Source organism: Medicago sativa, chromosome 1 (assembly GCF_051527215.1).
Source record: "Medicago sativa cultivar Bolivia chromosome 1, Bolivia_mono, whole genome shotgun sequence".
In the NCBI taxonomy this organism is placed as follows: domain Eukaryota; kingdom Viridiplantae; phylum Streptophyta; class Magnoliopsida; order Fabales; family Fabaceae; genus Medicago; species Medicago sativa.
Genome location: NC_140749.1, coordinates 79,590,769 through 79,604,753, shown reverse-complemented (window position 1 = coordinate 79,604,753; position 13,985 = coordinate 79,590,769). Strand labels below are relative to the sequence as shown.

Genomic DNA, 13,985 nt, shown 5'->3' with positions numbered 1-13,985 from the left:
GCAAGGTGATCTTCAAGGAAGCGGGAGACGTTCCGTGGTTGAAGAGGGTTTGGTGTAGACTTGTGGAGCTACTTGGTGTAGTTGGATGCAAGGTAAAGAAAAAGGGGATTGGTGGTTGATGGTTAAAGTGGCATCATCATCAATTTAGAAGTCAAGGTGGAGAATGTTGTAATTGGCTTCAAAATTGTGAAGTTGGGAAAACTTGGAATCGTGACACGATTTGTGAAGCGTGTCACGATTTTTGCAATGCCGTGAGCATGTTTTGCAGGGTGTCCAATCGTGACACGATTTTGGGAAAACGTGACACGATTTTCGGCTTGCTGGGCAAGTTTTGAGGATAAGGTTGGTCGTACGCACCAAACGTGTCATGATTTGGGAAAACGTGACACGATTTTGACGGTTGCAGAGTACTATTTAAGTGTTCTTTGCAGATTTTGAAGGAGAGCTTGAAGAGAGAGAAACTTGGGAAATCAAAGGAGGTAACTTTAGGGTTGAGGGTCTTTGATTAGAGTTCTCTTGGGTTTGGAAACATTGTAAACACCTTGGGTGAGTGAAAATCATTGAGTGTCTTGTTCATTGGTGAGATTGGGAAAATGGGTAGAAATTAGGGTTGTTCTTTGTGAGCTTGTTGAAGCTAATTTCTTGTAACCCATTTGTATCTCTTTGTAAGAGCTCATTGATAGTGGATTGGAGAGATCAATCTCTCCCCCAGAGTAGGTCAAGTTGGACCGAACTGGGTGAACATTTCTTGGTGTGTTTTGTTTCTCTTCTCCCTTTATCTTTTGCTTGTGGTTTTGTGCTTTTCACTTTGATTCCTAGATTAGATCTAGGTGCTGTTATTGTTGTTATTGCTTGTGTTTACTTTGATATTGGTTACTACTTTCCTTTGCTCCACACATCATAGTTTGTATTGGTGTGATTTTGAGTCCGAATTCACAACAGGAAATCTTATATGGTCACAAGCATTTGAGACACTATATTGAGGCGCGCACCCACACATGTCCGTAGGTAAAGAAAAAAGAATTAAAAATGTGCTTTTCTAATTTATTTATTTTTTTTGAAAAAATCAAAATGGAATTATATTAACATCGGTGCTGGAAAACTCCTCAGTACAAGGTGTACTAAAGATCCAACCCGGCAAAACAAACTGTCACAATGTATAATTACAAATAAAATCAGTCGATACCCAGACAATGTAAAGGGTTCGACCATCAACTTTGAGAACCGTACACAAAGGTGGTTTTATTGGCTTTAAGCCACCACAACGAATGAAATTTGACTTTGTCTAAAAGCTGCTCAATGGGTGTTTCAGTGTTTTTGAACAGTCTGTTGTTTCGTTCATTCCACACCAGCCAAATGCACAAAAGCCATAATAATTGTAAAAATGAGCAACGAGCTTTTGAGTAACCTGTATAATGTATAAATTGATTAAAATGGTCACTGACATTGTCGGGATCAACACCTGTGACACCAATCCAAGATCGAATATGCTGCCAGAGAGAACCAAAAACATGACAATGTAAGAATAAATGAGAAGCCGACTCCTCTTTGCCGCAACCCGAAACACACATAGTGTCTGTGACCTGAGCAATACCACGCCTTCTAAGATTGATTTTAGTTGGTAGCCTGTCTTTCAGCAACCGCCAAGCAACAATGGAAACTTTCAGAGGAACCTGATTGTGCCAAACAAGGTTCGTTGTCACGTCAAGATTGGGACCTGTCACGTGTGTCAGAGCATGATAAGCGTCTCTAACTTTGTATCCGTCATTTTTATCAAGCTCTCATTGCCACCTGTCAGAAACATTAGATTGCACAACAACATTAGCCAATAAAGTCCTACACTCCTCTACCAACTCCTCCTCCCACACCCACAGACGTCTCCTCCAAACCCACGCCTCACCGCCCTCTTCCCAACCTCGAGCAAACATATCTGACACCGTACTAAACTTATTTATTGTAAGATCAAATAAGCGAGCAAACCTCCTACACAAAGGCTCATCACCTAACCATCTATCCAACCAAAAAAGAGTATTTTTTCCATCCCCTATAACTTTCGATACCCTCTCTGCAAACCAGCCCCCATCAGTCTCACCCACTCCGTCCCTAATCTTCGCTATCTCTCTCCACCACGGTGAAATACTCCGGCCCCCAACCTCCAACCTCCCTGCCTCCTCTCCATATCTCGCCACCAACACCCTATACCACAATCCGCCTCTCTCCACTAACATCCTCCAACAACACTTGCCTAACAAGGCAATATTAAATTCCCTCAACTGCCTCACCCCCAAACCTCCTTCCTCCTTTCGTAAACAGATAGAGCTCCAAGCAATCCAGGAAATTTTCCTGTTACCCTCACTCCCACCCCAAAAAAATTTGTTAAAAATAGATTCAATGAGAGAAATGATACCTGACAGAGCTTTGAAGAAAGAAAGGGCATAGACAGGAAGCGATGTCAGGACAGACTTGAGAAGAATTAAACGGCCCCCGAAGGATAAGAAGCGACTTTGCCACCCCGCCAATCTAGTTTTTATGGTATTTATCACAGGTTCCCAAAATGCTAACTTTCGAGGATCCCCTCCAATCGACAAACCGAGATACAAGAACGGAGTTTTACCCACTTTACAGTTTAATAAGGAGGTCGCCTCAACCAGCCATGACTCCCCTATATTAATGCCAACCAGTAAACTCTTATTAAAATTCACTTTAAGACCTGACATGTCTGCAAACAAAGTCAAAACTGCCCGTAAAGCTCGCACATTTGCCCAACTTTTTTCACCTATCAATAGAGTATCATCCGCAAACTGCAAATGAGATACCACCTCCGAATTTGACATGCCAACACCGTATCCGGTATACAAATTATTTTCCACCACGGATTTCATCAAAACATTCAATCCCTCAGCAGCCAATAAAAATAAAAAAGGGGAAAGAGGATCCCCTTGACGCAGGCCCCGATGCTTTTCTAATATGATTAAGCTATATCTATTTTATGCAATTGTGTTCAAATTGTGTGTCCAAATGATTGTGACCATTAAAATATTTTCCGCTAAATGATGTGATTAAATTTTTCTGTTTTAATTTTATTATAAACATTTTTATTTTATTCACACATAATAAGAATATTATACCCAATATACTATAAATTCATGTTGGCATAGTAGATGGGGTTCCTTTTTTCTCTAGTAGTAAACATGTTCGAAGATGCAACTTCAGGTTGCATGTTTAAAATTGGCATTTACCGTACGGGGATAAAGCATTAAGCATGTATAGTGTAACACCATAGGGCATAATATGATATGTATACAAATGTTTGGGGGTGCCATGACCTTCCCTAGTAACATAGCTCCGCCACTGCTCAGTTTTTTTCTGAGCCCCACTGATGATCACATATTCATAGTTCTTTGGATCAGTATGGATGGTGATCTCCTGTCTGCAGCATGCAGCTTTCATGGCAAAACTCCACTTCTGTAGGTACCCAGATAACTACGTTAATTATTAGTAAACAGGACACGTTGAATAGCACTATTTAAATAGCACTATTTAGATTGGTCCCAAGATAATGCAGTGCATTAACACTTGAAAATAAAATCTAAGGAATGTATATACATCACTGCCAGAATATATGAATTTCATGGTACCAAAAACAAGAACGGTGTAGATAAGATAAGCATAAGTCTGCCATAATACCAAGTCTTGTGGGATAAGGATTAGTGTTTTTTATTACTAGCATCAATCAGGCCCTCAACCACCTTCACATGTCTGACATGCACGGAACAGCCAACCTTTTTAGATAGTGTTTGGCTCAGATCTTTTTAGGTTTCTCTTTTCCTTAAAGCAAAAGATAAAACAAACACATTTTAAAAAAAGATATTATACGAGAGTACGTATGTGCATTGTCCAAAAAATTCTCGATCGGAAATACTGTGAAGTGTTTCTAGAGTCTTCCAGTCAGTTATGCTAGCTTGGCACAACAGACAATCAGTTATCAACAACATTTTTTGGTTAATGGGTGTGGCAGTTAGTGTTAGTTGTAGTTATGTTAATTTGATTAGCTTATTTTGCAAGTTCTCAGTAGCTATAAAGACTATTGAATTCAGAAGATCAATAACACATTCAGTTTTTACATCCTACAATCAAAATATAATTCTCTCAAATCTCTCTCTTCTCCCAGGACTCTTAACATCATGCTCCATTGAAGGTTCAAGATACTGTCAGATTGACCGGATATTCGAGATATCGTAAGACTTGCTGTGCTGTACCCGTCGTGCTGATTTTAAATAATCACATTTGTAGAAAATATTCTGAAGTGCTATAATTCAATTGTGTGAAGAGTAGAAACACTAATCTGAATAGGAAAAATATTCTGAAGTGGTAGACTTGTTTTTGGCTACATTGTCACCACATTTTCAATTATAGTGGTACACTTATGAATTGAATTGATTATGCGCTAATAGTCTTTGAATTGGTAACTATATATTATTATTGCAGAAAAACCATTCACGCCACTTGTTGCAAACTAACGTTCATTCATTTTATTAATAAAAAAACAATTAGAAACTTTGCTGGTAATATCAAAACAAAAATGTCAAAAAATTATTGGCCATTGGTAAAAAAAAAATTAATTGATCCATGATTGACATTTTTCCTACTACCGCACAAAATTTTTTATTCTAATTTCTTAATTAACCAAAAAAAAAAAAAGAGTGGCACCTAGCCAGCATCTTAGACAAAATTTGATCCAATTTGCGGCAACATCGTCGATTAACTCTAGAAATTAAGAGAAATTCATAACTTGAAAATAAAATAGTAATGCTTTTAAAAGATGTTGAGGGCATTTTTGTCAAAAGTAAGTGATAGTAGGCTTGCTAACTTACTCCTTCATTTTTTTAGATAGGAGTAAGTTAGCAACCCTATAAATGGAGTACAACTTCAAATTTAATAGCAAAGAATATTCACCAAACTACTCATTCTTCTCTCCGTCACTCCATTAAGGTTATCCTTATCCTTATTAAAATGAGATGAGAAATGTTAACCAATGCCCCCGGGGCACTGACTAAGGCCCTTAAATGGTAACTTATCATGAAAATATGTGTAATCAATGCATCGGAAATCGAAATCTTTGACTTTTTTATAAAATTATTTCTTCTTTTAGAATCCTTAAAGAGTGGTCCAGGGACACTCGTTAACAAGACCCAAATGAGATAGAGGTAATGTTTAGTCTGTCAAAATAAGAGATGATTGGTGAGCCGTCATTGGGGTATTAGGGTTGTTGAGAAACAAAATTATTTACTCCATTCGATCATTATTATGAGAAAGATTTCATTTTCGGATTCCTTGAATATTTGATTATATGTGTGTGTGTGTATATAGAATCATAACCAAGCTAAGCCAAATATAGAACATTGTAGTTGTTTTTTTTTTATGGCACATCTTAAAGCAATCAACACTTCTTTAGGCTTTATTTCTCTTCTCCTTACTCTTAAACCAATCTCTCTCCACAACTGAAACTCCAAAACCAAACACCGTTAGAGTCGTAAGTTCAAAGACTCTGCAAAATGAACTTGTGATAAACAAAATGGTATGTTTGAAATGAAGTACTGAAAAATCATACGACTGATCAATAATTTTTACACAGGGATTCAATGACAACTCATTGATTTGGACCCGTTACTTGGCTATCGAATATTTATGTTAATTTTTCAGTTTCCGTGAATAGAACATTTCAAAGTTCGTCAATAGTTCTATATATACGTTTATAACAAAACTTAAACAAATTCTAAAATAAAATAAAATTAAGTGTAACAATCAGAAATATAATACAGGAAGCTGTTTGTACTCATCCAAAAGTTTTGGTATATCATCCATGCGCAACTGCAACAAGAGTAAATGAAGACAATCAGAAAATAAAAAATGGTATTGTAATTTGTAGAATTATAATAGTTTATTCAGTGTCTCTGCCTAATAACCCTGCCTTTTATAATCCATTTAATCACAAAAAGTATACCTGTGAAATGTTTCTGACATGAAAAAATCGATGCGTCACATGTTCATCAAATCCAGGTTGCTGGTCAGATGCACTCTTTTCTCTAATGAAGTTAAGAAAGGAAAACAACACAAGCCAAACTATTCATCAGTAAAGTTTGAAAATAAAATGAATTACTCACAAACTAAAAAATGAATAAACAATGTAGTTCTTACAGATGAAGCCGGTGAATTAGACGTTGGTAATCCCGGAGCAATGGTCCAAGCTCTTTGAGTTTGATCATATTTGGTTCAGCCTTCTTCCAGTGTTCGCGGAGTGCCTCAATTGCCTTGTTATCGGAAATGGAATACCATTTCAATCAAATTACTTCTATGATACCAACGTACAGAAAAGTTTGTCATAACTAAAGGAACGTTTTACTTTACCAGTGAATTTGCAGAAACATTTTCACCTGCTAATCTTGATGCTAATTCAAGAAGCTCTTTGTCTTCCAACTCATTCACAATTGGAAGCATAGAATTGGACTGTGAAACTGATATTTGTAATCTTCGTTGCAATTCTGAGAGAGGAAACTTCTCTACTTGGTTTTCCTGGCAAAGGTGATGGCAATAAATTAATTCAAGAAATTGAGTTGGATCTATTAAATGACAGGAAGTATTATATCTACTAATTTAACCTAAGTTTGTGATATTCTCTTCAAATTAAGAGAAGTGTCGAGAAGACAAAAAAGTGCTATGAAGATAAGGCAAAACAAGTTTAACCAATACCTGGAATTGAGGTTGAAAGTTACCATTAAGTGACGCTGCATCTTTACTTTCAGAAATATTTCTAGGTGGAGATGCAGTTAACCTATTTGCAATTGGGTCATCTGGTAAAACAAGCAAAGTGAGGGGAATTTAGTTTTTTATGTGCCTCTGACTCTTGACTAGTCAGTTCTTTTAACATTTATCTTATGAGATTGTATCTGAATTTAACAATAATAACAACAAGAAGTTTGAAGACCTTAAAAGCACAATAAATACCTTGAGGGACTAACCACCATGGCTCGCCATAAGTTGATTTGCCATCAAAGCCGCCGATTAGCAGATACCGTGAACCAATAGCTGTCATAGAGTGGTATGCTCGGGCAGGAGGGGGTTCATTGCCTACGGATAGCCTCTTCCACGTTGCTGAAACTATACAAACAGAAGTACAAACAATTAGCCTGCCGAACAATTTAAGTAACTGAACTTCGTATTTCTCCAATAAAATCATTGATTATCTGCATGACATAATTTACCACAAAGGAAGGTTAATATATGTGATTTGTTTCAAAATAATGAATATGAACTGAATACCATGTTTTGCAAACTTCCCTCTTCAGTAAAAGTTAAAGCAACATGTAACATACACAATTTTTCATTCAAAGACATGATTTTGCATCATTAGCTCATTTGTTTTTTTTCAAGAATAAGGTATTATCATCAAATATTCAATATTCTACATGCCTTTTCATTTACTTGAAACATAAATAATTCTTCTTGAACCTCAAAAATGTTTCAATTATTATAAGGTTCCACAAGTAAGAAAGTGTACACGTTTGTAACTTCCTAGAATCAAGATTTGTGAAGTGCACAAAGGTTCTTAAACTGATTATAACAACAGCCTGAAAAAGAAAGAAGAAAAAAAACTTCCAAATCAAGAGATGAAAACCAGATATTTATTATTTTGCATAAATTTTAATGTTCATCAAGCATTCTTCAAAAGTAGTACAAATAAATAAAATAAAAACATGAAATGAAGCTAATAGCCCTCCTTGGATACTAGAGGTCAACTATTATAAAAATAAAAATAAAAATAAAAAATAAAATAAAAAAACCAAGGACTTCTGATTAATGAAACCGGAATCTCTGAATTTCCAACCACAGAAGAAAGAAAATAGAAACAGACACCCTTCATGTAGCGAACATGCATCATATTCATTTAGTTTTCTTTTCTTCCACAAAGCACTTTGCAGTCCCAACTATAAATTAATGTGCAATGATGCCAGAGAACTCTAACAAGTCGACTTTAAATGGAACAGATCAACAATAGAAAGAAAGAATTTCATGGTTCCAAAAACAAGAACGGTATAGAAAAGCATAAGCCTGCCATCATACCAGACAGGCAGACTGGAAGTTCTCACCTCTGTCCAATACAACACAATCATTGTAGTAGATATCATAACGACTCAACCATCCACCGGTCCCATGCCCGCCAAACATCAACAGCTGCAAAATCCACCCCAACATTAATAAAAGAAACAAACAAATGATATGATTCAAAGTTAAAGCGGTAAATTCATACAATCATATGGATGTATTAACAAGTCTTGTGGGATAAGGATTAGTTTTTTTATTACTAGCAACAAGCCTTCAACCACCTTCACATGTCTGACATGAACATAACAGCCAGCCTTTTTAGACAGTGTTTGGCTTAGATCTTTTTAGGTTTTTCTTCTCCTTAAAAGCAAAAGATAGACCAAACACATTTTAAAAAAAGATATTCGACGAGAGTATGAGCATTGTCCAAAAAATTCTCGATCGGGAATACTGTGAAGTGTTTCCAGAGTCTTCCAGTCAGTTATGCTAGCTTGGCACAACAGATAATCAGTTATCAACAGCATTTTTAGTTAGTAGGAGTAGCTGTTAGTGTTAGTTGAACTTTTGTTAATTTGATTAGCTTATTTTGCAAGTTTTCAGTAGCTATAAACACTATTGAACTCAGAAGATCAATAACACATTCAGTTTTTACATTCTACAATCAAAAGTTAATTCTCTCAAATCTCTCTCTTCTCTCTAGACTCTAACATCATGCTCCATGGAAGGTTCAAGATACTGTTAGATTCACCAGATATTCGAGATATCGTAAGACTTGCTATGTTGTACCCATTGCTGTAATTTTAAACAATTATATTTGTGGAAAAATATTCTGTAGTACTATAAATCAATTGTGTGAAGAGTAGAAACACTAATCTGAATGTATAGACTAGGCTCTAACTACTGGGCTTGTTTAATAGGCCTAATACGAAAAGCTAATATTAACATCATATGTGCCCACAACAATAATTACTTATTTACAACAATATTAAAATTTACCAAACAATTGTCAACTTCCAAATAGTTTTAAAGCCAAAAAAACACCAAACAACTTTAACTTTACTTTTGAAGCTCTTATTTCATCTTTAACTTTAGAACAGCAATTAAGTTGTAAAAAGTTGGGCTAAACACTACCTTAATACCTAGCCTGCAATAAAAAATTTTAAAAAAATGCAGATTATTCTATTACCGAATGAGGTAGGAACAGTACAAACATCCATTTTTTACAATAAAAGACTAAAAGCAATCTAAGATATAGCAAAAGTAGAAAGATAAATAAGGATTGTGCAAATGTGATTACATAGTGTCCAGCATTTGTAACTGAATGGCCACAACGGGGAGATGGAGCTTGACCTGGAAGCTTTAACTGAGTCCACCCGGGTGTTTCATTCTCTTCCCTCCACAACACATACAAACTATAAGTACATAGCCAATTGAATAAGGAGCCACACATATTTAAATTTAGAATAAAAAAAAGTATGAAATAGTGCAAATATAACCATGTTCTAATCAAAACAGAGACAAAGGGACGCAGATTGTAGTTTGCAACCGAAAACACATTACAGAATACACGCCATTTGTTGCCAATCCTCCAATGACCCATTGCCATATGTGTTCATAATCCTCAACCACTTATGCTTTTTTATCTACCATTTTCATCTTCTCCATATTCTGTTGAATCTATTCTGTCCCTGTTATGTCCTGTCTCCATTTCTAATGACATGTTAAGTTGGACGAACCTGAAATGTTGGTCGGGTTTTCTACCAATGTTGTAATCTTCTAGAGAAAATATGCTCTATATAGTATGGAAGGGACATGTCAAAGTGCTAACTTAAGGACACACCTTTGGATTCACAAGTCAAGATTTTCTCTATAAAAAGGAAGCCTATTCCACCCCTAAATGGACTGAAGTCTTGTTCGCAAACTAAACTGTCCTAAGACCACTTGAACATATATATCTTCTGTAAGTGTGCTCAATCAATTCTACAAGTTCCAAGTGTTATTCTTACTTGGATACTATTAAATGGCAACCAAACCGGGGACTTTAAGATAGAGGACATACTCCAATAATTTACATTACAAACATGTATGCAATATTCTACTGCAGGAATTTATGTTGTTATTACTTATTAGACTGATTGATGTCTTGGAGAAGTAAGAAGCAAGGTATTGGCACAACAAGTGCAGAAGCAAAATATTGAGTGAAGGGATACCGTAGGAGTTTTATGGAGGCCCAAGGTTCAAACCCTAGAAACTAACATAACCACTAACTTACCAAACATTTTCCTATCCAGAGAAAAGAAACTAAGTAGTGAAAAACATTTCATACTGACAAGAGATCACATTTAATTTTAAATTTGAATAAATTCAACAACTTTCATAAGATTTAGCAACCAACATACCACATATTAAATAAACGACTAAATAGTAAATAAACGACATCTTACTTGATAAACATATAAATATAGCAAAAAATATGTATACATACCTTCTTCTATAAGGCCCTTCAAGGCCCACAAATCACCCATAATTGGTCCACCTCCTCCTGTCAAAGTCAGGCAAGAACACTCATTTCAATTAATAACTTCGTATGAGATTGAAATCGCATCCGCAACAAATAATATACTATATGCTCCCTCCATTTATTTACATGCAAGTTAGGGAAATCAAAGCAACATGGTTATTAGGATTGGGGGGTTATTCCAGTCTCCAGAGTAGGCACACCCGGTGCTTACCAAAATCCCAAAGAGACTATCCTAAACTAAAAATGTTGATTCAGAAGTTAAATTTATCATGAGATACGCGTGGGGGAAAGTGGTTACACCTTAGAATGAACTTTGGAGTTTCAGATGGGTTTATGAAGGTCAGCCGTGCGACAGCAGAGTACTTTGAATATAGAAAAAATTGACAACACTTTCAAGTTAAATTTTTTTTTTTTTTTGGTCAAGTAGCCTGGTGGCTAGAATTCACCTTTTTCAAGGTGAATAAGATTTTGGTCAAGTAGCCTGGTGGCTAGAATTCACCTTTTTCAAGGTGAATAAGTGGGGTGTCCGGGGTTCGAACCCCCGGCCCCTGCATATAATAATGCATGTCCCTGCCAACTGAGCTAAGCTCACGGGGACCTTCCAGTTCAATTTTATTAGCTACATTAAGGAAAATGGGCATATAAGTCATGCAAATTTGAAATTTCATTAATCTTCTTGCCACTAAAGTCAAACACAAAGGAAGTGCTGAATCCTCTCCTATATTTTTTAACTCAAATCTTCTCCTATATTGGAACTAAGATAATAGTGAAAGTAGTAAGATGCACATATTCATCATTGTTTGAGAAACAAAGTGCTTGTTTGGGATGGAGTTTGGAAGCAAAAAAGCAAGTTTGGGGGATTCCCAAAGCAAAATATGCCGTGATTTTTTAAAGCTACAAATTGGAGCTTTTGGTTAAAGTGGGTTGCTGCCGTGATTTTAGTGAAACGTGGGTAGAAAAAACTCAGTACCAAACAGGCACAAAGACATGTTGTTTTAACAAGAAAAATCAGAAAGTATAAATAGAAACAAAAATTGAGGGACAGAATCAAGAGATAGAAATTCTTTATTGAGGACAACGTTTGAAACATTGGTATCTAAAAAAATGCCTTTCCAATAAATATATTCTTCTTTTGATTTCTTAGAAAATACCCTAAGGGCACCCATAAGTATTTGACCTTTTGATTTGGATAAAAGGACTGGTATAAACTCATAAAAGATGTCAACATACAAGCAAATCAATTCTTACACAAGGAGAATTATGAGACTTCACCTCTTCCACCATAAACAAGCAACCGTTTTTCAACCATTGTGGCAGTATGCCCACATCTAGGCTGTGGCAATGTTCCAGAAACTGAGAGCTCCGTCCACTCAAGGGATACTATGAAAGTAAGAAGACGGCATTACCACTTGTTAGAACTGCATTAAAGGAAATTGTGTTTTCAAGAGATAAAATTCAAATCCCAGAGATAGAAAAATACTTGTGTCCAAGACATAAACATCGGATAGCCACTTTTTTCCATCCCATCCACCATACCTGCACCATTAACGAACGTTTTAATTTAGTCCTAATCTTATCCAGTCAATTGGTATAAGTAGTCAAATCAAATGTTATAGGTCTCACATAACAATCTTCCGGTTCCCAATAGATGAAGCTGCAGCGAAATCTCGCGGAGAAGGCAAGTCACCAAAGCCAGTTAGTTCAGACCATTGCCATATATCTTGATTAAACAACATCGTTCATTCCAAGTGCCAACATGCCAAGAAAACATTAGTGCCAATTTCAAACATTTCAAGTCTCACAAAATGAAAGTTATCACAAAACAATAACCCAGCAAATATAATACAAAATGTCTTACCAGTATCCAAAACCCAAAAGTCCCCCAACCTGTAAAATTCAGACATTATTATGAGAACCAAATACGCACACGCACACGCACACCCACACGCAATACACACATAAAATAGCAAGAGCATGTGAGTTGAGATGCATTAATCTTCACCATAAAAACTATGAAAGCAAAAATTATTTTACTTAAGTCTAATATTAACAATTCATTTATGATATAGGGTATGTTTGAATTTGTGATACTGTATGGGAGACCTAAGGAAATAGCTTATGACATGTCAACCCATAAGTTGTTTTCAGCTTATTTCCACAGGCTCTCTAGTATAGCTTATGAAAACAGCTAATAGCTTATATGAAAGTAGTTTGAGTTCGTTTTGGCCCTGTTTGGATAAACAACTTAATTAAGCACTTATCATATAAGTGCTTATGTATAATTTATTTATAGAACACAAGATAAAATAAAGTCATACTAAATTTTCATATAAAGTATAAGCTTTTTCAAAAGCTATCTTTATGAGCTTATGGAAGTGAGCCAAAAACAACTTATGAGCATATCATAAACTGTTTTCATAATCTCTCCCAAACAGTCTCACAAATGCTTATGCCAGTAGATAGGCTCAATTAAGACAATCCAAACATGCCATTTATCTTTTGTTATAGAAATAGCTTATACATAAGCACTTATATGATAAGTACAAGTATATAATTAAGTTGCTTATCCAAATAGGGTCTAAGTATAATCAAGATTAACTCTTTCTCAATGTATTCTAAGTGATCTACAAAACATGTAATGATAAGATAGTGTGAGAAATAAACAAACTGAAACAGTAACTAGACCTTTGACCACCAGAACGGCCACCAAAAACAAACATATGACAATCAATAGCAACGGCAACATGAAATGCTCGTGGGGTGGGACCCACATGTCCATCTGAATCACTTCCAGTACACTCTGGTTGATACCATAGCTTAGCTTCTGAAAATTTCAACAATACAAAACGAATCAAATTCCAAATTTTGACAACAACCCACAAAAGAAGAGAGAAAAGGGTCACCAACCAATATCATAGACAAGAATATCAGTGAGGAATTTTTTGTCAACGAGACCACCGAAGACGACAACCTTGGATTTTCCGATATTAACAGCGGAATGACCACTGCGAGGTTGAGGAGGTGTTCCTGCGTAATCAGATGATGATGCTCCAACCCAGTAATACATTTTTGGTTTCAATTTTCCGAGTCCGATCACGATATTCGATCAACGTTCTCTATTCTATTTTCTTTTCTGGGTTTATTTTTCTTTCAGGTTTTAACAGATTTTGTAGCTCCAGTTAAAAATTAAAAAAAATAAATTGTAGGTAATTTTTTTTTACCACGTTGTTATCGGCTTTGACTGCTACTAATTTTTTTAGTGTTTGTCTAAGAAATTTTTGTTCATTTGTTGTTTGTTTTTCAGGAGTGTTTGACTAAGAAGTTAGAAAACGAATTTAATAATTTAATATGTTTACATTTG

General features: G+C 35.6%; 1 protein-coding gene across 1 annotated transcript; it reads right to left on the bottom strand.

Annotated features, from left to right (window-relative positions):
- Nucleotides 1-5,581: 5,581 nt before the first annotated feature.
- LOC146957888 (Galactose oxidase/kelch repeat superfamily protein) lies at nt 5,582-13,765 on the bottom strand. Its single transcript, XM_085739558.1, has 15 exons — nt 13,532-13,765; nt 13,310-13,448; nt 12,483-12,511; nt 12,248-12,344; nt 12,105-12,160; nt 11,897-12,004; nt 10,589-10,645; nt 9,401-9,492; nt 8,148-8,232; nt 7,006-7,158; nt 6,751-6,851; nt 6,409-6,573; nt 6,199-6,311; nt 6,005-6,086; nt 5,582-5,871 (listed from the first exon to the last, which is right to left on the bottom strand). Exons 1-15 carry the CDS (start codon nt 13,689-13,691, stop codon nt 5,806-5,808), a joined length of 1,503 nt encoding a protein of 500 aa, XP_085595684.1. The 5' UTR covers nt 13,692-13,765; the 3' UTR covers nt 5,582-5,805.
- Between the last annotated feature and the right edge of the window lie 220 nt (nt 13,766-13,985).

Coding starts and splice junctions, on each gene's coding strand:
- LOC146957888 (XM_085739558.1), bottom strand. CDS start 13,691: ATGTATTACTGGGTTGGAGCATCATCATCTGATTACGCAGGAACACCT. Junction 12,345..12,482: donor CTTTTGGGTTTTGGATACTG/GTAAGACATTTT, acceptor TGTTTAATCAAG/ATATATGGCAATGGTCTGAA. Junction 10,646..11,896: donor GCTTGTTTATGGTGGAAGAG/GTGAAGTCTCAT, acceptor TGACTTTGACAG/GAGGAGGTGGACCAATTATG.